Source organism: Tyto alba, unplaced genomic scaffold (genome assembly GCF_018691265.1).
Source record: "Tyto alba isolate M040663 unplaced genomic scaffold, T.alba_DEE_v4.0 Super-Scaffold_7, whole genome shotgun sequence".
In the NCBI taxonomy this organism is placed as follows: Eukaryota; Metazoa; Chordata; class Aves; order Strigiformes; family Tytonidae; genus Tyto; species Tyto alba.
The window spans coordinates 136,080-163,909 of NW_024881328.1; the positions used below are offsets into that span (position 1 = coordinate 136,080).

Genomic DNA, 27,830 nt, shown 5'->3' on the forward strand with positions numbered 1-27,830 from the left:
TTAAACATTTAACTTTTATTATAACCTGAATTCACTTTCTTCAGAAATGAGTTAAGAAACATTTTCACATATGCCTGGACCTTCACTTTTGAAATTAATGTCTGAAAGAGAGCTGTATTTCAACTAATTGCTGGAATGATACTTCTGAGTGTTGGCACTGCATACCCAGTGCCTAAGGTTATCAGAACGAGCACAGAAATGTGCAATTTCCTTAGCGTTCCATTTTCTTTCAAATCTTACAGATGACAGAGCATCTCATGTAACGTTAGCAAAGTTAACTCTTAAAATCACGTGAGCTCATTTCAGCTGTTAAGGCACATCCTTTCTTCTGCACAAGTTAGTTTTACATACTATAGCAATAAACTAAATTCAAGGGATAACATACTACACTCTTTGCAGATACACTGTTACTGTAGTAATTAAAAAAACCTAACATAAATATTTATAGCAAATACAATTCAAATACATGTATGACAATTTATTGTACCACCATTCATATAAAGCATTTCAATCGAAAATGGTCAGAAACAAATCTTAAATATCTGGATAAGAATTTACAAACATTAGTAAAGATATACCACAGACTATAGCTTCCTAAGTTTTCAAGTGTCAGTTCTGGTAGATATCCATGTTTAAATAAAATGGACAATACCAGTAGAGATGCATACCTCTTATCGTCTTTATTTATAAAGAAGTGACAACACTAGAAAACACATTGATAACCAGTGCTTTGAACAGTGAAGGTGGGATCTAAAAAAGTCTGATTGAACTAAACAACCTTAGGTCTTTATCAAGTTGCATATCTGCTGGGAATGCTGAAATGCAAGAGTTTACACCTGCAATATTCCATAATGGAACAGCCACATAATATCAAATATATTCTCCAATTTCCAAACAGGTACATAAAAAAAAGCCACCACTAAGTATCAGAAGACCACTGCAAGTTCTTATTGCTTTTTGAGTTAAGTAGTAATAATCTTGAAATAAACCAAAACACAAGCAGTCTCTACAGTATCTTGCTCATCCTCCTGTTCATTCCTTAACACTGGAAGCAATCAGTTACTCTATGATGCGGCAACAGAGGCATTTAGAAAACCCAAACAAAACCTAGGTAAGTACATGGACATCCCCACCCTCCCTGCCCACCCTCACCCTGAAACCCACTATAACCACTTAGTGCCAGTAGAGGAGCAAAACTTGATAGACAAAACCAGAAATTTGACTACAGTAAGAAGGAAACATAAAGGGAGATATAGCTTCCTTAAATATTCAAAATCCGATGTCTTCCAAAACAAAGCACATCATCCTCATCATTTAAAAAGGGAAGTAATTTTATATGTATCTAATCCTCACACATGCTGAGTAGTTCTCAAGTCCACTGAGTTCCACTATGCAGCAGTTGATTCTGAAACCAACAATGCTTCAAAAGGTACGGCAATATTCAATGCGCTTTTTACTAAGGAGAGGAAAAAAACAAATGCACGTTGACGTTTTTCTTGCCAAATCAGCATTTCTGCAGCAATTCTATTTGCCTCTTGCAGTATAAAAGTTCTAACAGCGTCAGTCTTCAGAGTCATCCTCAGAAGCTGTTGGAACAACACAGTATAATCAGAAGGTATGTGAAAGCAGAGCACTTTAAGATGAGTAGTGGAAATAAAAGTAATTTTATAATATTAAGTAGCAGATTGTAATACCCACCCAAACCTTGTATGATTACATAGTTTAATTTTTAAATGCATCTCATGTCTGAAAAATACACCATTTCCAAGTCAAAATTTGACATTACAAAATGCAATGTCCTCCCACTGTTCTTCCTCAAAAGAAAAGGAAGAAAACTTAATTACGCCAGAGATTCAACTTTTATGTGGTGTTTACAGTAGCTAATTCCAACAGTAGTCAGAGGAGAATATATTCAATCCATGATAGCAGCGCCCAACACAAGGGAAAGAAATGACTCAGTTAATTTGGAAGCTAAAATACCTAGAAAGGTTCAGCAGTCTAAACAAACACAAGGTCTGTTAATTTTTTTTTTTTTTTAATATATTTGTTGCTTAATGCAATTAAGTCAGGCCTACTTGGAAGCAGCTCCTCTCTCTGCTGTCATTCTTTCTGCATATGCAAAATGAACATAAGGCCCACATATGCATAGGATTTTGTTGTTGCAAGGTGAATTAAAAGACAAATACAGACTTGTCAACTATGAAAAAAAGTCAGTACACACATCTACAATAAGTTTGTAAAGTGGTAGCTTGTCCGCAACAGGAATTTAATCTACCCTCTTAAGCAAACTCTGTAGTCAAGAAAGCATTTACACTCGAGTAACTTGTTCCATCTCTGAACACGCTATGAAGCAAGGTCTGTCTCTGCACTTCTCCAGCTCTTAGAAGCGAAATGTAAGTAAAGTAACATCAGTAGTAAATCTAAAACTCATCATTCCTCACCTGTAAGTTAGATAAAGCCTGAATCACATATAGATTACATTACTGTGTAAAATAGCACTCACCAAGATTAATTTTTACTCTACTAAGGATGCATATAACTTATAATTTCTGAACTCAAGTCCACCTTTGTCTGCTCTGAATGCAGAAATAATCATCCGCTGCTTGAACTAAAACGTACATACACACACAACATTCCTTCTCATACCCCAAGTACATCCTATCCACTGAAAATTCATACACAAACTGAATGGTGACAGGCATTCACGTGCACACTGGGGGGAAGCGGAAAAAAAAGGCAGAACAACTACCCTTCTACTGCCTATCCATTATGCCCAGAAATAACACTTAGATTCAGGATACATTTACCAGAAGTCAGCATATAGCTTTGAATTTAAGTACACTGAGGAAGTCATTAGGTGAAAAGCACACTAGTCCTCTGTCAAAACTGACAGCTCTTGTATTTCATTCCTGAAGCAGACAGATCTGATCAAGGAATACACACAACTGTAAAGTGCATGTGGATAGAAAAAAAATAAAGGGTAGAAGAGGGGGGCAAAAAAAAAAAAAAAAAGGGATGAGAGGAAATGGCAAGAAAAGAATGGCAATTTATGTGCAGTGAAATTCAATTTTAAATGTTTCTTTCTACTAGGACTCATGTAGAAGGCTACAACCTGAAAGTTACCACCAATTCCGTAACTACCTAGCATTAGAATTACAATAACCAAACTAACTACTGAGAAATCTTGTTATCACTTGCAGAAAACACTTCTGTGGTCTAAACCAACTCTGTGCTGTTGGGAAATTAATCATGGAGAATTAAAACCAGCTCTCCCTTGGAATAATTCTACTGACAATGGAAAAAGCACTGCTGCGTAAAGTAAAATTTTCAGCAATCACGTTCAGTATTAGGAATCTTGGCAAGGAGGATTGTACTCATTTAACTTTGAGTTGATCTGATGGGAGGGGAGGGGAAGAGGGGAAGCACCTACTTTCAATATCTTCCATATGTGCCTGAAGAGTCCTTGCAAGGTTAATAAACTAGAAACAAGGCAGAGAGAAAGTAGTTGAAAAGTTGCGAAGTTATCTGCAGAAATTTGCAGCAAGTTAGCAAAGTTTTCTTCACTTTTTTCATCCCAAAGCTTCATCCCAGATGTCCGTTATCCTAACCCATTTGCCCAACTTACAAAAATCAGTGCAAAATTTAATACAAAACCCGACACATGACTTTAAATTGCTACTGCAGAGTTATATCAGCTTCCATTCTACATCAAATGTTTCTGGTAGCAGTTTGTGGCATCATCTTCACGTTCTACTGTCTGCAAAACATATTAGTTTTGAAAATAGCACACACAAACAAGTGCCAGTTTTATGAAAACTATTCCCAAAAGTTGTAATGCAGAAAAACAGAATCTGTAAGGATTGCATTAGTTAGATCCATCTCATTTACTTCACTATTAATATGGCAAAATGGAGTCCTCTGACTGAATGAGGGTCATGAAAAATGCATAAATACACTTAAGATTTTAACTGTAAATGAAAAGTTTAAGAACTGGATTACTATTAGGCACGTGGTATCAAAACGCCAAATCCCTACCAATACACATTCCTTTGACAACTTTGAAAGTCACAGCCAGGTGTTTTTTTGTCAGTGATAATCTACATCACTGTTTCAGTGATAGTCCAGATGTTGAGACACAGCAAATGAAATGAAAGAAATTTACAGCACTTCAGTTTTCATACAGTTGTATGTTCGGTATCAAACATGCCTCTGTGCTTTCACTGGTTTAAAAACGCAGTGTCACACAACTGTGTAATTTCGCCTCTGATGAAAAACCTGTAAAAACATCTTATTTCTTTGATACGCTCAAGCTAATAAGCTGTACTGGATGCTGGCTACTACTAGGCTATGTGTCTTTTATGTCTCTACACCTGTAGCAGAGAAAAGCAGGTATTTCCTTTGTGGATCATGAAATACTAGCTCTACATTAGATGTACACAAAAAAGAGGACCTCTGTTCTAACACAGTAAGATATTAGAGAGCACAGTTCTACCTCCACCCCAAAGGCCTAGTACCTGCTAGCAACCATTCCAATAAGCCCTGGACAAACTTGGTATTGTCAATTCTTTGTATGTAATTAAAAAAAAAAAAAAAAAAACAAAAAAAAAAACAAACAAACAAAAAAGCTTTTCAGGAGCTCAGTTGACAGAGAGCACCTATCCATTACCTAGTATCAAATAAACGTGTTGAATATAGGATTTCTGAATGAGTCACTATGCAGAGATAACTTCATATGGTGATCTCTTACTGGTAAAATGTGTACTTACTGCATTTCTGAGCCAAGCCATTTGAGTGACAAGATATCAGTCAAGTACAACTAATAAGAGTTTTGACTAATGCCATTTAATCATACTGTGGCTAGTCAGTTTCAGAATGTAATATTCAAGTACATGTTTAGGCACAATCCAGCAGACAAGCACTGCAAAGTCTAAACCTTTGCAATGTTGAGTGGCATAACAAGAAAAATTAATCAAGTCAGTCCAACACTCTCAACTGCATGTTTTGTACAGAGCGAGGTTTTGCATAGAAATCACAATAATCATGACAACATACATGCAAAGCAATGAATTACCAACAACCTTGACAAAAATGATTTTGCAAGACAGTAACTGCAAATAAAGTAGTGCCTTCGGTTTCAAATCAAGCATGATGTTACTGCATTGACAAACCCAGACCATTTTAGACATAAATCTGTAAAATAAACATGCTTCTTGGGTATCTAGCTCCTAGACTGCTCGAGGTAAAAATCTAGTTCAAAGTACCCTGTATGAGCAATTCCTGCCACAAAATCACCGTATACTTACTCTGACACGTGTGCTGGCCTCACTTGCAGTTCCTAGCATATCAGAAAAGCGCTGCTCGCATAAGTGTAGCAACACTACAAGGTAGAGACCAGAGCTGATAAATTCATAGTCTGCCTTAAAAGAGATTAAAAGAAACATTCAGAATGTCAGTGACACGTCTGCATATATGATTCAAGAGGTAGAAAGAGAATTAAATTTTACTGGAAATGTTACATTTTTGATCTCTAGCTGTTCCAAGAGAATTAGGGAAATGTAATACTAAAAAAATTTGATTACTGAAAAGCTATTTATCCTTTTGGTTCTTCCCGCCCATCCTAGAGCTAATACGCTATCCCTGAAGATGAATAGAAAGAGTTCTACAAGTATAATCTCAGTCAGCATGATTAGTTCACAGGAAGGAATCTGATAATCAGTGTTATACCACTGGGGAAAATAAAAACAACAAACTTTGGTGGTTTCTTTTCAGTTGTCCCAATGCTTTACAGAAAACAAAAATAAAGGGAAATATTATAAGAACTTTATGATGTTATCAATATTTCGAGAAATTATTTTCCCTGCTAAGTTAAACTTTCAAAATGCTACTGCTGAACTGACCATTTAGAGTCAATTCTTCAGGAAGAAGTTTCAAAGGTCTTACTTCTATCCAAGTACAGTAACAGTAATCAACAATCAGTAGTGCTAAACCATAAGATGATGGCACTCTTGAGAAAGACTTTTCAGAGCCTGGCCCAAGTAACAGGATCTAGAGAAATAGGGTAGGAGCTTACTCTAAATAATAAGAAAATGTGAGGTTGATCTTTGGCTCAAGAAATGGCGTCACTTTATGTTTTCTTTCAACTTCTGAGGTAGGCAAATTTCATAAGTCTTTCTATATTCACAGACGTCGTGGTTTGAGAGAGGGAAACCCCTCTGAATAAAGTTCACTAAAATAGCGCCAGCTTTCTGTTATTTGTTAATTTTTAAATATAACACAATCCAGTAGTTCTAATATAATGTATTTTATATAACGAGAGTAATACTAATGGGCCTTGAATTATTTTTAATTTAGGAAAGGACTTGATGGAGCAGCAGGAAGCTGTTCATTTCTATCACTCTAACGAAACAAAAAGATTTTAATGGTATGTTTGTAACAATGGCTTCATTGTGTTAAAAAACAGCTAAAAGCAAAGACCATTCATGACAGTGTGAAATTCAATTTAATCACACTAATATTCCCACCACACCTATGCGGCAGAGACAGTGGACTGCAAAGCTAGATGACAGATCTGCAACTAAGAAAAGGGTAAGAGATATATTACACTTACTGAAAGCTCAGGTATAAGAAGCACAGCAGGAAGGCAGAATTTGTCTGAATGTTGAGGAGAAAAATCTGTTCCATGTTGACATTACTTTACGTACGTAACAGTCCTTCCGAAAAGGAGATGCATTTTCCTTCTCTAAAGAAGAGAGCCCTCCCAGCACTAAACCAACACTTACCAAATTAGGCAAAATATACTAACTTGTTCATTTGCATGCGTCCTATAGAGTTCATGAATGTCAAAGTCTTCCAGGTTCAGATGCAACTTCTCCTTGCACAGTTCACAAGTTGTCACTGCTTCCAAAGAAGAACCTGGTGGGATGGGGCAGCGGGAAAGTCAGTGTCAAGTTACAAAAAGCTATAACACTGGACACAATTATACCAGCATTACAAACTGTAACTAATTCTTGGCTTTATTCTGCAGAGCAAGGTTAGAAGAAAAATAAAGCCCCTAATACAAACGTAGTGACTATCTGCTACCGTAAGAATTTAAATGCCATAGAACGTTTATTCTCTATCCAGCTCCATATATTTTGTCTCACGTTCATTATGGACATCAAATGCCTGTTACTGAAAGTCTGGCATAAAAATCACTGGTTGGGCTGTTTGATTTCTACAGTGCAATTCAAATATACACAAAACTAGTAATAAATATACTGGAATAGCTTGCAGTTTTTGCCAGATTAACGTTTTGTCTTAGAGTACCAGGTTTAAAACAAGCTACTCGAGAAGGAACAAGATGAACAAAGCAAGTTTATGGTGGATTTATGTCTTATATAGTTAAATAATTAAAATTAATTTATCTTGTGGGCTGAGGCTTCTAATACATCCCTACTCTGATGCCAACTAAAAAAGTAAACAGATGCTAGCACCTTCCTTTGGTAAAAACTATACCGTGCTCTTCACGTCTTCTACCAAGTCACCTATTTTTAAATCTCAAAAACGCTATAGATAACTTATTTATAAACTGGTCAATCAATTTATCACAAAAAGCCATTTGTACAGTGTGCAATTTCTGAAGCGTTTCTTTAAAAAAAAAAAAAACAACTATATGCACTTTGAAGTAATTTTTTTTTTTTAACAAGCCGTTTTAACTGCCTTGAACAGGACTTAGTATCTTAATTAGAAAAAAAAAAAAGTATTTAAGTATAGTTACAACAGAAAAACATTTTTGGATTTTGATATTCCTATCACTCTTCTACAGCCAGCCTGGCTATCAAAGTCTTAAAAACTAGAACCACAGCCAAAAGGAAGGGCAGGGAACAGACCCATCCAAAGTGGTAGAGCAGCTCTAAAGCTACACTTCAGCAGTGTTCTATTTTGTCTAGTATCTTAGTAGACAATCCCAAACATTTAATCCTCTGAATGAGAAATACGGTTCTTGGAACTACTCACGTGAGAAGCTGCACAGACAAACAATAAGCCTGTAAGCATCACACTGCTCTTTGTCCCCAGATGCCTGTTCTTCAAATAAATACCTTACTACGAGTAAGAGTAATCCCACCGATAAGCCTCCCAATGTAAATGGAAGTCTACCTTGGTCTAGAGTCTGCTTTACCTGAATTAATCTTGGACTGCAGCCATTTTTTCATGCACTCCTGGTGAACATACTGAAGACTTCCAGTGCATTTGCATGGCTCTATCAATAGGTTGTCAGAACTTGCAGAGGACATCTGACAGATTCTGCATAAGTCACCCTCTTCATCTTCAGAATCTTCTAAAAGCAGGCTGAATAAGAAGGAATATCAACACACACGGTGATACATTTCATAAGACTTTTTATAATGACAACTACGTTCATCTAAACTTTCTCAAACCTACGAGGATTTAAACAAGTTTCTCTAAAAACAAAAGTCAGAACACAGGTGACTGAGTTGCCAACTTCTCTGAAGGGAAGTTTCCTTTTAGCATCATGGTTACAGAAAACCCTCTCATGTTAAGTCAGGTATGTCTTAGCTCAAAAAAACATACTAATTTACCTCTCTTTAATTTTCTGGAGTCTTTCTGGGTCTCTTGAAGGTGGTATTTTAGACTTGCCACTTTCTTGTCCATCAGACTGATTCCAGCCAGAGGGAATAATATCTACAGTTATCATAAGATTGTCAGACAGACTGCTTCCTACTGTTGGAGGCACTGCAAAGCGAAAGAGAGAACCAGGCAGAATTCCAGAACTTCTCCTACCGTGGGCTGAATCTGGTGGGGAGGCAGTAGCTGTAGGAATACCAGATACTGCAGGTGTTGGTGGTCTGCTAACAGAAGCCCGAGGAGGGCTATCTAATGCTTCAAGAGAAGTCTCCTCACCTGACTCTCTTCTTCTGAAGACATGTTGTGATCTAGCAGTTGTATCAGAGGTAGAGATCCTTGCGGATTCATCTCTTCCTTCTCTTCTTCTTCTGGAAAAGAGAGGTGTACATCTGTTCCTCAAAGATGATGATAACCAGGATCCTGTGCTCCTACTTTCAGAGTCTGGTCTGTAACTTTCCCCATCTGAATCAGAGTTATGATTCTGTGAAACTCCTGATAAACCCCATCTTCGTCTAAGAAAACTAAATCCCTGAGAAGCTTCAGACGTCTGAAGTCCTGCAACTTCGGGAGTTGCAGCTCCATTACTGCTCGACAGAGTAGAAGCTTGAACTCTTGGGACCACTGTTGACTCTTCAGAGCCTAATGATCTTGTGTGCAATGAGTCTTGGCTAGACCTTCGAGAGAAAAATGTAGATGACATACTAGATGCTAAACGAGACAGCAGCTGTCTGGTTGTGCGCCTCCCTTCACTGTCAGCTGCAGGCTCATTCAGTGACCTCTGAGAAGATAAAACCCTTTCAGAACCACTTGAAGACGGAGCTTCATCTCTAATGGCAGTAAGAGAAAATGGTGGCTGTGTGCTCCTCTGGGGAGATTCCAATTCACTTCTCCTTTGTCTCGAAAAATAGTTGGATCTTGAAGAGCTCATGTTAGAGTCTCTGTTGAAAAAAGATGGCTGATGATCAGAAGGCAACTGGCGGTTCATGGATGCATTCAGCCTCAAAGTGCTTAACGAGTTCTCTTTTGGTCTTGCTCCCTCTGCAATTGAAGAGGCAGGCCTGTCTTGAAGATCTGTTGCAGAAAAGCAGAGGAAAATACTATGACAAAATGGGCTGTAATTGTTACATTCCAGATGGATAACTCTAAAGTGTAAATGTAGGAGTCCACGATTTCGTGATCCTTACTCAAAACTGTTTCAAATTTGGCAGGTAGATACCAGAGCAATATTAAGTTTAAATTTACTTACCAGAAATCTAAAGTTAATCTGAAACCTAGACTGGTTTCAGTCTTGTAAAACCATTTGGAATCTAACACTCCCAAATTCTTCAGATATTCAAGGTATAACTCACTTTCTTATATGCGAATATAAAAAATCTGACCATGTGTCACAAGTTACATACAAACAGCATCTGAATTAAAACCAGCAAGCTATATTTATAACTTAGAGGTCCATTCTGCCTGTAGACTGAGAAAGACAGATTAGTCAAAATTTCACCAATGTAACACGATACCAGAGCACCCAAAACAATTGCATGGATGAATTCAAGTACATTCCACATCTATTACAAGATACCCTTACTCTTCTCATCATAAGAACATCAAAAGCTGCAGTTACAAACGGTACTGAAAGGTAGCATAAAGTTATTAACTTTGGATAACAGAAATTGAATAGTATCTAAATGAGATGTGTATCTTCCCATAATGATGTTTTAAGCCAACATTTCAAAATAAAAAGAATACCCTCGAAATACTCTATTTCCACGGCTCCAGCCCAAAAGGCTTACCTAGCTATTACTTCTATCAAATAAATGCAACAACTACGTTAGTTCACATGTTCAGCTACGCAACAGGCTTAAGCACCAGACTTAACTGCTCTGTATTAGTAATCTCATTTGCTCTCCTGATTACCTTTACCACCTACAGTCAATTAGATGACTAGCACCACACTGTTGCGTCCTCTACGGCTTTTTACATTTACATCTGATCACCCAACCAACACTTCCCAGCGGCCAACAGGTTGAGGGAAGTGATTCTTCCCCTGTACTCTGCTCTCATGAGACCACCCTCAGAGCACTGCATGCAGCTCCGGAGGCCTCAGTACAAGAAAGATGCGGACCTGTTAGAGCAGGTCCAGAGGAGGGCCATGAAAATGATACTCAAATGGAACACCTCTTCTATGAGGACAGGCTGAGAGAGTTAGGGTTGTTCAGACTGGGGAAGAGAAGGCTCCAGGGAAACCTGACTGTAGCCTTTCAATATAGAGAAGGGGGCTTATAAGAAAGACGGGGACAGACTTTTTGACAGGGCCTGTGGCGACAGGACAAGGGCTAATGGTTTTAGACTAAAAGAGGGGATGTTCAGACTAGATATAAGGAAGAAATTTTTTACGATGAGGGTGGTGAAAAATTTGAACACATTGCCCAGAGAGGTGGTAGATGCCCCGTCCCTGGAAGGACTCAGGGTCAGGTCCAATGAGGCTCTGAGCAACCTAATCTAGTTGAAAATGTCCCTGTTCAATGCAGGGGGATTGGACCAGATGACCCTTAACGGTCCCTTCCCACCCAAACCATTTAATGATTCTACTAGGTGTATTTTCTGTAAAAAGCGTACGAGTACCTCAACACACTGAGAAGAACTCTACCGTAGCTGTAGTTAATACTACATGAAGCGGCTGAGGAGGATAACATCAGCTTCCTTAAATGGCTAGGTGTGGGGGGCATGGGGAGGAAGAAGGGAACAGAGGAAGCAGCTCAAGTCCATTATCCTCCTAAAATACTGAAGAAGTTTCCCTTCACTACTTAACAAGCATTAGCAGGTTAAGGTAGGAGGCAGATTCTATGTATTCTGGAATGGAAACCTTTCATGTTTGTAGCTATGGAGTCTGTGTTTTTTTGGTTTTTGGTTTTTTTTTTTTTTGTTTGTTTGCTTTTGTGTTTTGGGTTTTTTTTTTTTGTTTGTTTGTCTTTTTTTTTTTTTTTTTAAACAGGTCCTGCATCGCAACCACCATTTATTTATTGAATCTGAAGCTTATGCATCTGGCAGGTTCAAACTACAGACACATCTGCACAGATGCCAAGCATCTGCCATACGGTTTTGATTACACAGCAGCGAACACGGTTGGGAGTTATTTTTATAGCATTTAACACTGGCACTACTGCTAGAAATGCAGCATAGACAGCACAAAGCAAAGCTGTCCACCCACCCATTTCTACCATTGGGCTCTACGAGGTAAACTCCAACTGTACAATTATTAAAGAAATGTAGAGTATGATGACATTAAAACATACTCTTCTGGTAAGCCAAGACTGCAGGATGGAATCTGGAACTAGCTTTTATCTTTTCTGCTTATCTTCTGTACTCGTAAAAATGGTAATTTTATTTTAAACTTCTGCACTATAAAATACCACTAATGCATCTGCAAAAGGTGACAGATCGAGACTGATGATTTTTCCCTGAGACAGCTCTAAAAGGCTACAACTCTCTGAATAGCAATGAAAATGACAGTGCAGAAGTCCATACTAGTCTCTGCAGTTACCGCAGAACAAGCCTCTTGCCCTCACGTAAAGTACCTGTTTACTCACTTTTATTTTCAGTGGCCTAGCAGTTTTCCCTAATAACTACTCAAGAACCCAACTGCAGTGAGATAATACAATATGGGCACCTTCATGAAAAACCTTTCCTGAGCCAAATGAACAGTATTTCTTTCCCCATACCTAAATACAAAGAGATCTTAAGATGAACAAGAACAGGCTTACTGACTATTCACACAGTTACACTGGCAAACACCAATACCATTTTTTTATGACTGAATACATCTACAAGTTAGACCATTCATACATCCTTCGATGGTTTAGCCAACGCATGGAAAGCAGCGAACCAACTTTATCTAAAAGGATACCTTAAAAGAAAGTAAGTCTTTTGGCTTTGTGTTTTGAAGAAAGTACTAAAAGAACACATGAAGAAACTAACAGGCACGCAACCTACAGGTTTACAAGCTTTCAGTTGTACAATACATACACGTTGAAGATTGAAAGTCACTGTTTCTGTAGCTGTGATCCACCAGGTTATTAACAGACAGATCTGTTCTTCTTTCTAACTCTGTTCGCTCTCTCACCAGCTCAGTTCCAAGGGAGCCAAGCATCATCGATGAAGATCTAGGAATCCTACTGTACCTCCAAGAGGAATCTAGAAAAAAAAAGTAAATAAATCTCCTGTATTTTTTATCACTTAAAAATCCATTACAGCTGGTACTTCTGCAGCATCCCAGTTACATCATATCAAGGGTGAGTTTAACAGTACCACTAAGCTGATCAAGCAGCCAGCTGCCAACATAAAGCCAAGAATAAGCACTTCTCTGCTGATGCTGTCACTTACGTAATCTTGCAGTGAGTTAGTTCTGAAATCTAAACGGGAAAAAAGTAGTAATACTTTTGTGAAGAGTCAGACCAATTAACACTCACTCATACTGGACAGGAAGAGGAAAGAAATAGCATCTTGCTTTCTAATCGTAGCTAGTTATTAAATAGGCTTCACAATACAGCAAAACAGCAGCTTGAGACTTAGTAAATGCTGCCATTGTAATGATGTTTCTTAAATGCCCCTAAAACTGATTTTCCAGAAAGACAGCCGAACCTTAAACACAGTTTATACACAACTTTAAAAACAATGACTAATACTGTTCTCGCTCATACTGCAGAGTAAAACATTTCAGTTTAAAAAGGGATCTTGTTTTTTGCTAGCAGCTCCAACAACTAAAGGGTGAACTGTACATACTTCAGCTGTCAACAAAACCCTTGTTCCAAAAAAAGCGTTCTTCAGCGGCTCTGAAAAATTCACCTTTATTTTGTTTTACTACTAACTTATAAATCCAAATCCAAGGATTCATTGGTCAGCAATGTGACGACCAACCAATCTGGAAATGGAAAGACAAGATAGTCCTACACCATAATTAGAAATGTTATGGTCGACATTTTATTAACGAAAAATAAGAAAGCATCAACAATACTGGGTTCTGAGCAAGAATTTATTAACTTTTATTTGGGTGGCTGTGTGGTTCCATCAGTGGATATAAGAACATTGATCCATATTCACAAGGGTCATCTGAATAGTTGTAACGGTCTGTTTCAAAATGCCTAGAAGTATTTTCAGTTTAAGTTTTTGATCATTATTTCCTGACCTTTAGACTTCTGTTCACATATTGCTTAACTTGCATCTATCCAAGTATCACATACTTATTTACAACTTCAGTGAAAAATGTCTTGTTTTTCCTGAAAGAGCTCCTAGCACAGAACGTTTCTTTTTGCCTGGCCTATAGAATGAGTTTAGGCCTTGCTAAGAAAGAACTCTTTCTTCACTGATCCCTAACGAGTGTCCTGTAACCAGCCATGACACTGTGCTCCTTGGATCTCTGAGCTAAGTAAGGTGAAGATTTACTTTCTGCTGTCCCTGACACATGCAGGTTTATGAACGCAATTTGACTCATGAAATAACAGCAGCTGCCATCATTCTTTCCTTGTAATCTTAACCAACTGAGACATATTTGAGCCATGAAGTTCAGCATTACTGTAAATGGAATAGGTACAGGTTGGGTTTTCAAAAGACCATGTTAGCAGCATTCTCAGCACTTTGGATGCTGCTACTCTTCTGTTTGGCACAGGGTTTTAATATTTAAGTATAATATTTCGAAAGCAAGTCTTAAAACTTGATAAAACCTATCTTACTACTCAGACAATTTTCACATACCTCAGCTATAGGAATCAACCTCTCACCTGAAAAGGCAGTCAAGCCATTACTTCTCACAGAAGAGGTAGATGTACAAGATAGCTTAGGTCTCTTTGAATCACTATCTCGCTGTTGGCTATGCAGTCTTGAATATGCTCCCTGAGTTCTCTCAGACTCACCATAACACCCAGATGTAAAATGAGAAGAAGATGTAGACTGAAACAATATTACAAAAAAAATTACAGACACAGTATTTCAGATGTACTTACATTGAACAGTGTACATTATGTAAGACTCACAAAAATAGTAAAGAATAACTTTAAGATGCAGCCCTTTTTTTAAAAAAAAGGTACACTTGTGCTCTAGGTAAGTATTCCCAGGTTTACTCAAGACAATCCTACCAACAGAAGCCAGTTTCTACCAAAATAAGCATTATTTTTCCTTTTAGATAGATGTGGCTTACAGGGGAAGAAGGTATTCCTAACTTGTAAGATGCTATAAATATGCTCAAATATAGCTTTACAGATCTCTGAGGAAACATAATTTTTCTGTCCAGAAATGGCCAAAATTAATCAGTTTGTTTTATTTAAGTTTAACTAATCCAGCTTATTTTTTACCAACCTAAAAATATATTCAGCTAGGGAGTCAGCTCTAGCTTCTAATAAGCTGTTTAGACCAGATATATTTTGAATACGTTAAGCTCAAGTGCAATTGTAACAGTTCAAAGTGCAAAACAATTTTTGCAATGTACAGCACTGAAAACAAAACAGTTTTTGGAAGCTAGTAAAAAAAAAATAAAACTGGGATAGCCTATAAAGTGGTGAGTCTGGTTACTTGCTGAAAAGGCATTCATTTCCTATTTGAAGTGTTCTGAATTTATTTCTTGACATAAAATACTTGAGCTTGATCAAAAAGATGAACTGAGCTGTTTGTCCTCCAAGAAAGTATCTACAACCAAGACCCTCTACGGATCAACCAAATTCGAGTAGGTATCACAACTGTGTTTTACTTCATTATGTTTTTTACTAAGCTTATGCCACTACTCGTTACTCTTTAAAACTAAGAAGTATCTAAGCATTTTTCATATCCCATCATAAGAAACAGATGGGAAGACACAGAAAACAACATCACAAACCAAGTACAAAGCCAGGGTGATTTCCCTCACAAATCATCTGTTTAACATGTAACTTATCTTTTAATCATTCGCTATTTGTTAAGTAGAATTTTCAGAGCATCTTCTGTGATGTTCACTCTCATTAAAACTTAATTTAAGAGAAAAATTAACCTTAATGGAAAAAAAAAAAATGTATCATTTTGAAAACTCTACAGCACCAACTTATCCAGATACGTAGGCCATTTACAACCACAGACTCCATTTGCATTTCAACTGTACGTAGAGACACCTACCATGACTTCCCCTGAAGGCCACGCTAGTTCCTCCCTCCCACCAACTTATCTCAAATAGCCAAACATCTTTCAGTTTGGAAGTGAGCAGAATTTTCACTCGTTTACTAGCTTCCCACCAAGCATCTTCACAGCTTTCTGCTTCTGCCATCTTAATACTTCTACTGCAATTGAAAGTGGTTTTCTGCTTTCCCTATGACTTAACTTGGTAATATATTCTTATCTCTAGATTCATTACAGTGAGCCCCTGCTAGCAGCTTTTCAGATTGGGATGGCTAAAGTAAAACCCTGGGGTTTTTTTTTGTTTTTTGTTTCGTTGTTTTTTTGTTTTTTTTTTCAAGTATTACAATTCAAATTTCTCACCAATCTGTTTCTGTTTCCCAAAATTCTTCCAGAATGTGGATGATCAAGTGTCCCTGAGTAGCGACTTGGAGAGGATGTTGTAAGCTTCCAAGGAGTTTCATGTGTGTCTCTTTCTCCAATTCCCCAGTCTCTACTGGAACTATTCAATACACTGGATTCCTGAAGAACAACACATGTATCATATGCCTCTTGTAACTCAAAATTTACTCCGTATCTGATCTGAATATTGAAAATACAGGGAAGTGGCAGTACTAAGAAATACGGAAACCTTTCATGAGAAAACTCATGGGAAACCTGAGAAATGAAACAGGCTTAAGAGAAAAATCACTGGCAAAAGATTCTTTTAATTACTTTCTAGCAATTATCAGTTCCTTTATCTGTCCTCTTATTTGACTGTGGAACATAAAAAGTTGAAATGTAAGGCTTTTGAGGCATTATGTCAACTTAGACACTCCAGCAACAGGGCAGAATTAAGGATGTGACTTTCAAATGGTAAGTGAAAAAAACCCCACACATGTAGAAATAGTCTCCGTGACAGCAAAAATGCCACAGCAAAAGTGGCTTTTTGGCCACTAAATCAAGCCATCAGTCTTGTCCTAGTCATCAGTTTTAATATAGCAAAGAGTGGGTACACAGAAGGGGGGGGGGGGGGGGGGGGAGACGAAAAACCATGTTTTGGGCCTAACAGATAATTATTTTTACATAAGGAGCATGACCTGTCCTAATAAAATAGATGGGATAACAAATGTAAACTGTCATCACGTTATTATTCCTTAAAAAAAAAGTACCAGACTACTGCAAATTATACAGTATCTTCTCTGAGTCTTAAAGACTTCCCTTTTAGCACAACTTAAGTTTTTTATTTCTCTGCAGTCTATTCTAATAATCCATCATCATGCTACTGACAGGAAAGGCTTGCAAATTAGTCATCATCAATTCCAATTACATTTCATGCAAACAGTAGAAATACATTTCCATTTTATACTACAAATTTAAACTTTTGTGTCTCTAAGTTTCTTATAAATCACGAACACTGAAATCCCCCGTAAAACAGCACTGGGTACAAAACCATTTTGGGCTTAGTAAGGTACGTAGTTTTAGTAGCCAATTTCAAAGATACTGAATCCACAGTTTGATATGCATAACAAACTAAGACCCGTTTGGCAAAACGGTCCTGCAAATAACCACTGTTTGCTGCATGACCTCAGGAAAAAAGTGCTCAAGTTATCTGAGGTCTGGTGTCTGCAGGGCAATGACTGTAACTCTTCCTTTTGTGTTTTCTAAGATACTCAGGAGCTCTCATCTTTACCTTGGCTACATAGGCAAGTTTTTAATAATTAAACTGGGAACTGTTTAACATACAAATCTGTCTATATTTAAGAGAACCTAAGGGATAAGGTTCTACACTACCAGTTTCACTGAATTTCAATGAATAGATGGTAATTAAAACATTGCAACTTAACTTGCTTGCAGAATAACGCTGAAATTAGAAAAATAACAGAAATCCAACCATTTTATTGCAGCTAAGCAGAATTTGTGATTACTTGTCTTTCCTCTTTCTATGAGCTATTATACTACAACTATACTATTTTCTGTCATTATTTTTTAAAAGCTGAAATATTAGGATTTAAAAAGCTGAAGGAAGATTCATGCTCATCATTCTCACAAGCAAAATTAAACATGAAAATAAAGTATTAGCCAGTAAGTTTTCTCGTATTTCAAAATCTCAGTAGGATTCATCAGGTTTCTAGATTATTTCACATATGGATAATCTGACCATGGGCAAACAACTCCAAAATTTTAAGGTAAAATAAAGCTCTCTTAAAACATCCTTAGTATGAGCCATACCTACAAACTTAATTGATCTCTAAACACTCGCCTTTGCTTTTTCTCCAGCTGTTAGCTTCTGAAGATGTGCGAATTTCATCTTAGTTTAAGTGTAAGGATCACTACAGTAAAGAACTTCATCCAAGAACAACGCACTCACACTAGCACAACACTGAAAGTCAGTTCATGGAACCACACCATCTACCATTCTAAAGCCAACACAAAGCTTTTGGTAGCTGTGGCATCTCTGCACTGTGCTCATTTCTTTGAAAGATGCCCCAAGGCCACAATAAAAACAGCAAGATGGTGGGTATTAAAAAAGGTGGCTTGAAGATAAAGTAAATGATCAGGCAGGCATGATGTCACGAAAGCTCAATCTAATTGCTATATCTGAAACTTAAAAAAAACCCATCTGTTTACCTTCTTCCTTCAGTTCAACTTAAGACTATTTAATATCCCTTGTCAGAACTTAACAATTAAAGCATTACACAAAGTATTCCATTCTTCATGACTATTTTCAGTAGCAGAAAAATGTGATTGGGAAAACACTGGAAACAATTTTATAATTACATTTGACCCTATTTCTCCATGGAAAAAAAACAACCAACCAACCAACCAAAAAAAAACGCTACCACTTAATTTCTCACAAAATGATTAATAATTATGTATCATTATGCACGGGAGGGTTTTTTTCATACCATTACACTAATTTGATTTTTGTATTGCACATCACCTAGAAACAACACTGTCACATACGTCAGATGAGTTTACAATTAACTTGCTTGTTACATCTCCTTATATAAGCAGAGGCTACTACCCAGACGGATCTCAAAAGCACGTGACAGGAAAGAATTCACACCTATATGAAATAAAAGGGAAGGGGAAGGAAAACAAACCCACTCAGTAGAAACCTTTTTTTATTTTTTCCCCCCAGCCCTAGCCAAAACCAGATACTCAAAGTCTGACTGCTTTGTCTCCAGAAGTTTTTCACTTAAGCTATAATCAAGCACGGTCTTCAGCTGCAGAAATGACTTTATGTTGAAGAGCCAAGTCTCCAAGTTCTCCTTCCTCTATATACCCAAAGCACTACTGATAATCATACATTTTTTCTTCTAAATGACAAATCTTTTCAATGATTTGGAACTGAAGCAGGTCTTAATATTTTAAGGTAGGCTTCTGAATGGATTAACAAATAGAAGGGGCCCGGCCATTCCATTCCTATCTGACTGGGCTTAACCTTATTTAGACTATTTGTTTCTTGCCCCGGCCACTTGTAATCTTAACCTGCAAGCAGTAATGCAATTTGCTCCTACCAGCTCTTAAGAGATTACTCAACAGAGGGAGCTTCCCTATGCTTTTATCACTAAGCACTAGTCTCGTGTAACAAACTCTCTAGCTATCTTCTGTGAATTGGCATGGAAAGGGATACAACACTATCTCCTACACAATTCTTTTCCCCTCTGTTTTAACTGGGAATTGTTATAAAGACCATTCCTCAGGTTAGATGCACTCTGCTCAACTAGAAATAGTCAGAAGGCAATACGCAGTGCAGTGAACACACTGCAATTCATGTAATAAATAAAAACAGGTCAAGTACATAACTCTCTTGTGTTGTAACTTCCTAACAGCGATAAAACATCTAAACTCACACCACCAGTTTGTCTCAAGACTCATCTGATCAACAGCTTTCAGTGTTATACCTAGACTGTGGGGGTCCATAAATCTCTATAAAAGAAAAAGGCTGACTTGTTTCTGCTGAGCAGACAGACAGTGAAAAATATATGGGAATTCAAAAAGCAAAAATGACTGAAGACTACCCTTAGATACTTTCTACAGCCTATATACTAATGAATACATGCATGCTAGATATAGCAAAATATAACGCATATACTTGCAATTGTGTTAAAAATAATTCTCTATTACTTGTAAAATTGTTTCACGAAAAGGCATTATATAATACAATGTCCCAGACAGACTGTCAGCAGGGACCAAACTCATGACCATTTTATCAGAAAATATGAACATTTACTCACTAAGTTTCTGCAGTTTCAGAGACTAAGATGGGCATACATTTCTGGGCCTAAAATTGAAGTGAGATCTGCTGACAGGAGCAGAAACAAAATAATAAGAGAATTGAGCCAAACAGCCATCTGTTGTTTCCAAGTGCCCAAAATAATTTCTGAAGTAATTTAATCTCTACTTCCCGTAATACTCTTTCAAAGTACCTGCAGAGTGCAATTTCTTATTCTTGAGCATCATGGCTCCCCTACCCCAAAAAAGGAACTAGGTTAGTGTAAAATGTTGCATGAAAAACAGTAAATGGCTTTACCCCACTCCTGTCTATTGCACACAAAGCCTAGCTGTATTAACACATTAACATGACAGTGTGATGTAAGCCTCAAGGTCCTCGTCTCACCATAAAATGCAAAGTAGATGCTGCAGAGTAGTACAGCCTACTGTCAACTCTTGGAACTGCAACATATTCCTGTACTGCTTGCATCACCCTATATACACATCAAAATTTAAACAAAAACCTCCCCTCAACAAAAAAAAACATTTACCCACGTTTAAGACTGCAGTGACTAGTGCCAAAACAGATCCACACTATCGGGATGCCCTTCATTCACTGAACAACTGATTTTTAGAGATACCACTACAAACAAAAGGAAGTAAAGATGGCAAACCTAGAACTATCAGTTCACACTGCAGAATACTGTCACTGGCCTGGTTATTAAATCCTTGCATTTCAGAATTAATCTTGTTTTTTGTTAATAAATGCAAGGCCCTGGATGGGACTTTTCCTTTTTTTTTTTTTCTACCACCCCCTTGTCTGGGCTTCAGAATTTCTCTTGGTGAAAAACAAATATTAAAATTAATTTATACTTTACAGAAAGAGACAAAACACGTTACCTGGTATCCGGATTCTAATCTCCGTGAAGATTCTCTCGCACTATATGCACCTGCTAAACTGTTTCCAGTCAATGTTCTAGATCCTAGTGAAGAGCTGGAGGCCTGAACAGATATCCTTCGAGGAATTCTTGAGGGTTTTGACTCCATTCTTTGTATCCTGCATAAGGACACACTAATTATTTTTTTTTTAGAAGCAAGGACCTACATGCAAAACACGCACAAGTCATTCTCAGTGTATCATAAATATGAGTCACACATACAAATATTTATCCAGTGCTTCAGTCTGACTGTGCATCAGTAAGATGGGGAATACAAGTTCTTACACTAGTTTTTGTAATGTCTTCTTTACATCTCCTCCCATTCCATGTTAGAAAACTAGGAATATAGCCCCTTTTGCTATTCTTATTATACTACAATATATTCTTGCTGTTAGAAGTGGAACTTCCTTTAAAATTCTGCAGCACTAACATTAACAGAAAATGAGCCAGGAGTCACGGAAAAAGTCCTCAAATTTCCTAAATTCATCTATTACCTTTTTGTTAATGAACTGCATCTCAATACTTGCAGAAACTACATTCAGACTTATTCTTCAGGGTCAAAAGTACAAAACTTCACCCTCCTGTGAAAAAAACACATTTGCATTCTACCTGCCTCAAAGAAATATTTAACTTCCCCAAGGACAACTCCCATGAAAATTCATGTATACAAAAGAACAAGTGCTGTCTCACAGGGATATATAAATTCGCCTTTGAGCCGCTGAGTGTTCATTTGCTCTTCTGGTATTTTTTGGCATTTCAAAGGAGATGCTGGTGCCTTTTCTGCAGAAGTGATCCCACAGTCATTCCTGTCCTTGAAAGAGTATCTTGACCTGACGTTGCTCAAAAACTCCAGATGGATAGCTAACTGGTTTGTTAACATTCCCAGATTCTTTGTCCGCAGGATGGTACAGACAGAATCAGACCTCAAAGGGTAGCTCTTAAAAAAAAATTAAGAGAACTGCTGTCTCCTCAGTGGTGTGGTGCAAGAAGAATAGCACAACAACTAACAACTCTAAACAGATGGCTGAGAACTCCATTGATACAGGGTAATTTGCAGAAGTGGTACAATCTGTTTTATTTAATAAGTTTTAATTCTGACCTAACCTTCTGAGAATGAGAACAAGCTATATCAGAAAATAAAATTATCACTAGTAAAGAACACTTTTTTTTTTTTTCCCCCCCACAAATCAGCCATGTTCATCAGTAACAGTCTGTGAAAAGCTGCTGTATCAATCCTGACGCTCCTCATGCCTGGCTGCAGTTTTAAGTCAAGTTCACATACTCAAGACTTTTAATCATAGCCAAAAGTCATGCCGCATTACCTATTCTACGTATTAAAAGCTAGTTTTTACAGAACTCCATTGACCAAACAGTTGGACAGCTGAGGTTAATTTCTTTAATGGAAGGTTTTTTAACCACTCTTCTGGTGTGTTCAGTTGCTAGCTTTACAACACAGGTCACAATATAAAGTAGCCTAAATTGCTTAATCTTGTAGGGAGAACTTTTTTTTTTTTTTTTTGAAAAAAAAAAAAAAGAATTATCACATAAAGCATACCGAGTTTAAGTGAATGTTTACATTCATGTACAAAAGAACTACTGGGTTATATTACGAAGAAGCACACAGGCCTCTAGACCATGCTTCAGACATCAGGAACCCATTTGCTTTTCCCAGACGTGACTAGCTAAACAAAATCAGTTCAGGAATCTGAAATTGTCAGTGGCCTAATTTTGGATTAGGAATCTGTAATCACAGATTGTGTTAAACTTCCCAGATCACATTTAAACTCCTAAGTAAATATTGAGTGACTGTATGCAATTCTTTAAGTTGTAAATATAGCTGTATTGATAAGAATGCTCTAAGCAGTGTTCCAAAGTACAGAACACTGTCCACAGTGGAAGTTGAAAAGAAATTCAGCAAGGACGAATCTAAAAATCTGAGCTACACTGCTTCAAGTGGATCACTAGTACAATAAAATGTAACACTCATATTTCTTCATATTTGTAACATTAGATAAGGCACTATAATGATGGCTAATTTAAGATTTAGAATAAGCTGTCATGATGTGCACTGCAAGCCTAGTACTTGCCTGAAGCCCTACCGAGTGTGAAAAAGTAACTATCCAAGTTGCAAACTGTGAAGCTAAATTGATGTCACAGTAATAAAGAGTACGGAGTATGCTGGACAGGACAACTGTAGGTCTTGAGATCTGACATCTAAAGCACCTTTATCTACATCTTACGCTGATACAAAATACTCTGATACAAAAGCAGACACACAGAGTAATGGATCTGATTCTGTAGTATTAAGAACTTGACAAAGAGGGCCCGCTTTATCACTATGATTATGAATCATTCTGCTTCTTGCTAGCTTTACAACACAGGTCACAATATAAAGTAGCCTAAATTGCTTAATCTTGTAGGGAGAACTTTTTTTTTTTTTTTTGAAAAAAAAAAAAAAAGAATTATCACATAAAGCATACCGAGTTTAAGTGAATGTTTACATTCATGTACAAAAGAACTACTGGGTTATATTACGAAGAAGCACACAGGCCTCTAGACCATGCTTCAGACATCAGGAACCCATTTGCTTTTCCCAGACGTGACTAGCTAAACAAAATCAGTTCAGGAATCTGAAATTGTCAGTGGCCTAATTTTGGATTAGGAATCTGTAATCACAGATTGTGTTAAACTTCCCAGATCACATTTAAACTCCTAAGTAAATATTGAGTGACTGTATGCAATTCTTTAAGTTGTAAATATAGCTGTATTGATAAGAATGCTCTAAGCAGTGTTCCAAAGTACAGAACACTGTCCACAGTGGAAGTTGAAAAGAAATTCAATATTAGCTGTCATGATGTGCACTGCAAGCCTAGTACTTGCCTGAAGCCCTACCGAGTCGTGAAAAAGTAACTATCCAAGTTGCAAACTGTGAAGCTAAATTGATGTCACAGTAATAAAGAGTACGGAGTATGCTGGACAGGACAACTGTAGGTCTTGAGATCTGACATCTAAAGCACCTTTATCTACATCTTACGCTGATACAAAATACTCTGATACAAAAGCAGACACACAGAGTAATGGATCTGATTCTGTAGTATTAAGAACTTGACAAAGAGGGCCCGCTTTATCACTATGATTATGAATCATTCTGCTTCTGGATCACTTTGCTTCAGACAGGTGTGGAACCACATTAATTAGTAACACAGATATATCAGACACAAACATATGTAGAATACACAAAGGTTCTAGAAGAAGGGATGGAATCTCCTACCAGTAGAAATTCATGTCTGGATGAACAGGGGGAGGAGACAGAAGCGTAAGAAGTTACGAGAACTTCAAGAATACATCAGAGATCATCTAATACTTATAAAATTGCTTATGCACCATCCAGAGAACAGACAAAATAAGAGCATTCCAATAGGAAATGACAGGGTGGAAGACTGGGCAGCACACCCAACTATCTCTAGAAGCTGAAATGGAGCCCAAGATTAGAAGACTGCTTCTACAAGCATACATAAAAAGGCACAAGACTCTTTTTCTCCTACAGTGGTAACCCCAAGAGGACATTATCAATCAGCTTAATCTTGTAAATTACCACAGGTTGTGATTTCAACCTGAATATGTCAAGATGATACAATCTATGTAATATTTTATTTCTCTAAGTAAAGAAACCTTGCAGAAACTATACACAAAAAATGTGGGAGGACAAGATAAAGGCAGCATGTTAGAAAATGCAAAATTTAATGTCAGTTTATGCATACGTATGATTAATTCCTTTAATACAACGGTATATTTTTTCTGCAGTCCTGGCTTCAGCCAGCAAACGAGAAGGATCTACTATAAAGATGAATCAGAGTTGTACAAGAACAGGCATTTGACAAGAGGAACCCTGCCTTGTTGGATGCAAACATGGAAAAGGTACTGAAAAAAAGGCCTTACATTCTACACAAAGAACTTCTGCTCAAGAAAACTGGATTTTATCTTTGCCTTTCAACAGAGATTCAGCGACATGAAGTATGTTATTTTGATTAAACATTTTTTAAAAAGCACTATACAAGGGCTCTTCAATGTCTGGGCATGCATCATAAAGTTAACTTGGAATCCATCTAGCAGAGATCATGAAAGCCTACATCTGCAACTGAAGTCAATGGAGCCGTGACTTTAATGTATTACATAGCTAAAAGTAGATACTAGGCATCTCAGTTTTGGTAATCAACACCAGTAAGAAGTCTCCCGGGGGTTTTGGGGGTTTGTGTTTGTTGTTTTGGTTGGTTTTTTTTTTTTTGTTTGTTTGGTTGGTTTTCTTGGTTTTTGGGTTTTGCTTTTTTTTTTTGTCAAGAGTTCTTTGAAAACCATTTTAAGCACTGTACCTTGGAAGCTTGAGAAGCAACTGTCCTCATAGTTGGCTTGAATACACACAATACACACGTAAGGCTTATGCTGATCATGGTAACTCAACAAAGCGGTCAAGGTGAACATGCGAAGCTACTCACAGAACACAGGACAGAGCGAGATAGTGGTCTCGCTATAACAAAGATATATTATTAAAGCCACAGTACTACATGCCTGCAAGGGAAATATCATATTTTTATATGATATTTCAAAATAAGAATTTTCCAGTATCACCATCTTAAAGGGTTTCTTTGAATGAGCAAAGTCACCCAAATTAAAACCTCAAACATTCTGTTTACCCACACAGGAATTCAACAAATCCCAAGTGGTAATTAACACGCTATAATGAGTTCTATAATGACAAAGCAGTCACTTCGTCAATCTACACAGAAGGTAGTGAGGCCAAAAAATACTTAAATGACTTCTCTGAGGAATGAATAATAATAAATAATAATAATAAACCACCTAAGTTGTGTTGCAGTCTGAACTGAATTAAAAACCTGTTGACACCACATAGGAAAGGCACACCTTACTCAAATACTGACACCTGCTGGGTCCTTCAACAAATAACCTCAACACACTACCCTTGCAAAACACAATTCTGGCTTCTCCATCACTTTGACACTACTCGCTCTGGTTATCCAACAACAGAGAAATGAGAACGGGAACAACAGGTTGAGAAGCACTCTTCTCATCAAAGCAATATATTTCATCAGCTCATGCCATGTTATGAAAGTTAGCAATTAAAACTTCATGAAAAAACCTGTGAACAATTCTGGTTGTCCCTGGAATAAGGGATACAAATGATGCGTCTCAAGACTCTGTAAGAATCCAAGATCTGAAATCAAACTTTACATTTAAGTTGGACCTGGGAAACAGATGACCAACTTGTAACAGGAGGTGGAGTCGAACAGCCTATTTTGAGTACACAGCTCAAATGTCCTGCCCTTCTTGATCTTTCATCCCTCTGATTACGTTATAAAAGATCGACTAGACCTAAAATAGCCACAGATAGAAATAACAAGAGATAGAAGATCCAAGCGGTCTTTGCAGGAAAGCGGTGTAATCTCAGAAAGTAAAAATAACACACACGACAAACATCTCAAATAAAAATCTCTCACTTCCCTCTCCTACCCTGACCCGTTCTACTGAGAAATGAGGGGCAATTTGAAGTAGTCATCCATGCTTCCAACCAACAGCTTAAAGGATTCTTGTACCCTCATCGCAGATAAGCACATGCCTCACTCCAAGCTCCTAAATACAAGTTTTCTACCTTGAAAGTATGCGATGACACTTCCATGACTTCAGCTTCTATGTCTACATTTTTTTGTATGGTTTGATATACAACTGTTCTTAAGACTTCCCCCACAGCAACTCGTGATCACATGTCTCCCTCAGTGTTTACTCACAAACATGTTTTTATGACAAACAAGATGGAGTTCGGGGACAATTCACTCAGTCTGCACAATTCTTTGTTTGGGCTATTTTCTCGACATACAGTCAAGGAAGACTGACAAAAAAAAACTCAGCAGCCTCTCAAGCGTCCCATGGGCACGAATACTTACCAATGCCGATCGTCTGCCTACGCTGCAGCAGCTGGTGCCATGACGCTGGGCTGTTCCCCCAGGCTGCAGCCAGCAGGCTCTAGACAGTGGGTGCTCCGCAGAGCCGCTGACGAGGGCACCACCTCCTCCTCCCCAGGCTCGAAGGGAGAGGCACAACCAACAAGGCTGAGGCTCCGGCCAGGAGCTCACGGCCGCACCCGGGCTGCGCCGGCGCTCCAGGCCAGCGCCAAACTGGGGCTCGCGCCAGGCTGAAGCACAGCGTCGACCGCTCTGCCCCGACCCCGCAGGGCGAGGACTCCTCAGAGGAAAGGAACAGGGCGACAGCGAACATCGCACATCTCCGCTGCCAGAGAAGGCGCGGAGGCGTGCGGCCGTCAGAGGCGCTTCGCTGAAAAAAAGGGCGGAGGAGCCAGGCACCAGCTCCAACACAAAATGGTTCCTCCCAGGCCCGGCGCGGAGCCGCCGGACTTAGCCCCGCACACTAGCACGAGCTGAGCGTACAGGGACATCTTCCCCTCCTCGACACCGTAAGCCGTCTGTACTCACTCTCACGGCACAGCCGTCAAGACACGGACATTCAGGAACTGAGCACCCACGGAAGGAGCCAAATCGCGCCGGGCCCACAGGCCGCCACGCCGAGCCAGTCGCCTCTCCCTGCAACACAATGGCGACAGCGCGGAGACTGCACGACTGTCAATCATCACCGCCTCCCCGCCCATGCCCAGCTCTCGCGAGAACGGCGGAGGGAGCGGCCTGGGGCCGCCGTGGGGCGGGGCGTACCGTGGGGTTGTGTTTCCAAACAGCGAACGGCGGCACGGGGAGACTCCCGATCGCATCCAGCACCGCTGACCTTAGCTGTTAGGAGAGTGAAATGATGGCGCTCCGCAAAGTTAAGGCGATCTGTTCGTTTTTGCGGAGAAACAGCTCAAACGCTATACTTTGAATCGACTATCAAGTTCAACTTTAAGCCTTAAAACGGCGAGCA

The 27,830-nt window shown here is 38.3% G+C and overlaps 1 protein-coding gene across 6 annotated transcripts; it reads right to left on the reverse strand.

Annotated features, from left to right (window-relative positions):
- LOC122152386 (E3 ubiquitin-protein ligase MARCHF7-like) lies at window positions 1-27,537 on the reverse strand. 6 transcript variants are annotated; one of them, XM_042783879.1, is made up of 11 exons: window positions 27,392-27,537; window positions 20,851-21,007; window positions 16,114-16,272; window positions 14,394-14,562; window positions 12,643-12,810; window positions 8,902-9,696; window positions 8,580-8,811; window positions 8,159-8,328; window positions 6,803-6,912; window positions 5,304-5,417; window positions 1-1,586 (listed from the first exon to the last, which is right to left on the reverse strand). In XM_042783879.1, the coding sequence occupies exons 2-11, from the start codon at window positions 20,995-20,997 to the stop codon at window positions 1,389-1,391; spliced, it is 2,262 nt and encodes a 753-aa protein (XP_042639813.1). In that variant the 5' UTR covers window positions 20,998-21,007; window positions 27,392-27,537; the 3' UTR covers window positions 1-1,388. The 6 variants fall into 6 exon arrangements, with proteins under 6 accessions (XP_042639813.1, XP_042639814.1, XP_042639815.1 ...); XM_042783880.1 differs by adding an exon at window positions 3,431-3,479 and having other exon boundaries at window positions 8,580-9,696; XM_042783881.1 differs by having other exon boundaries at window positions 8,580-8,733; window positions 27,392-27,536.
- Window positions 27,538-27,830: the final 293 nt, after the last annotated feature.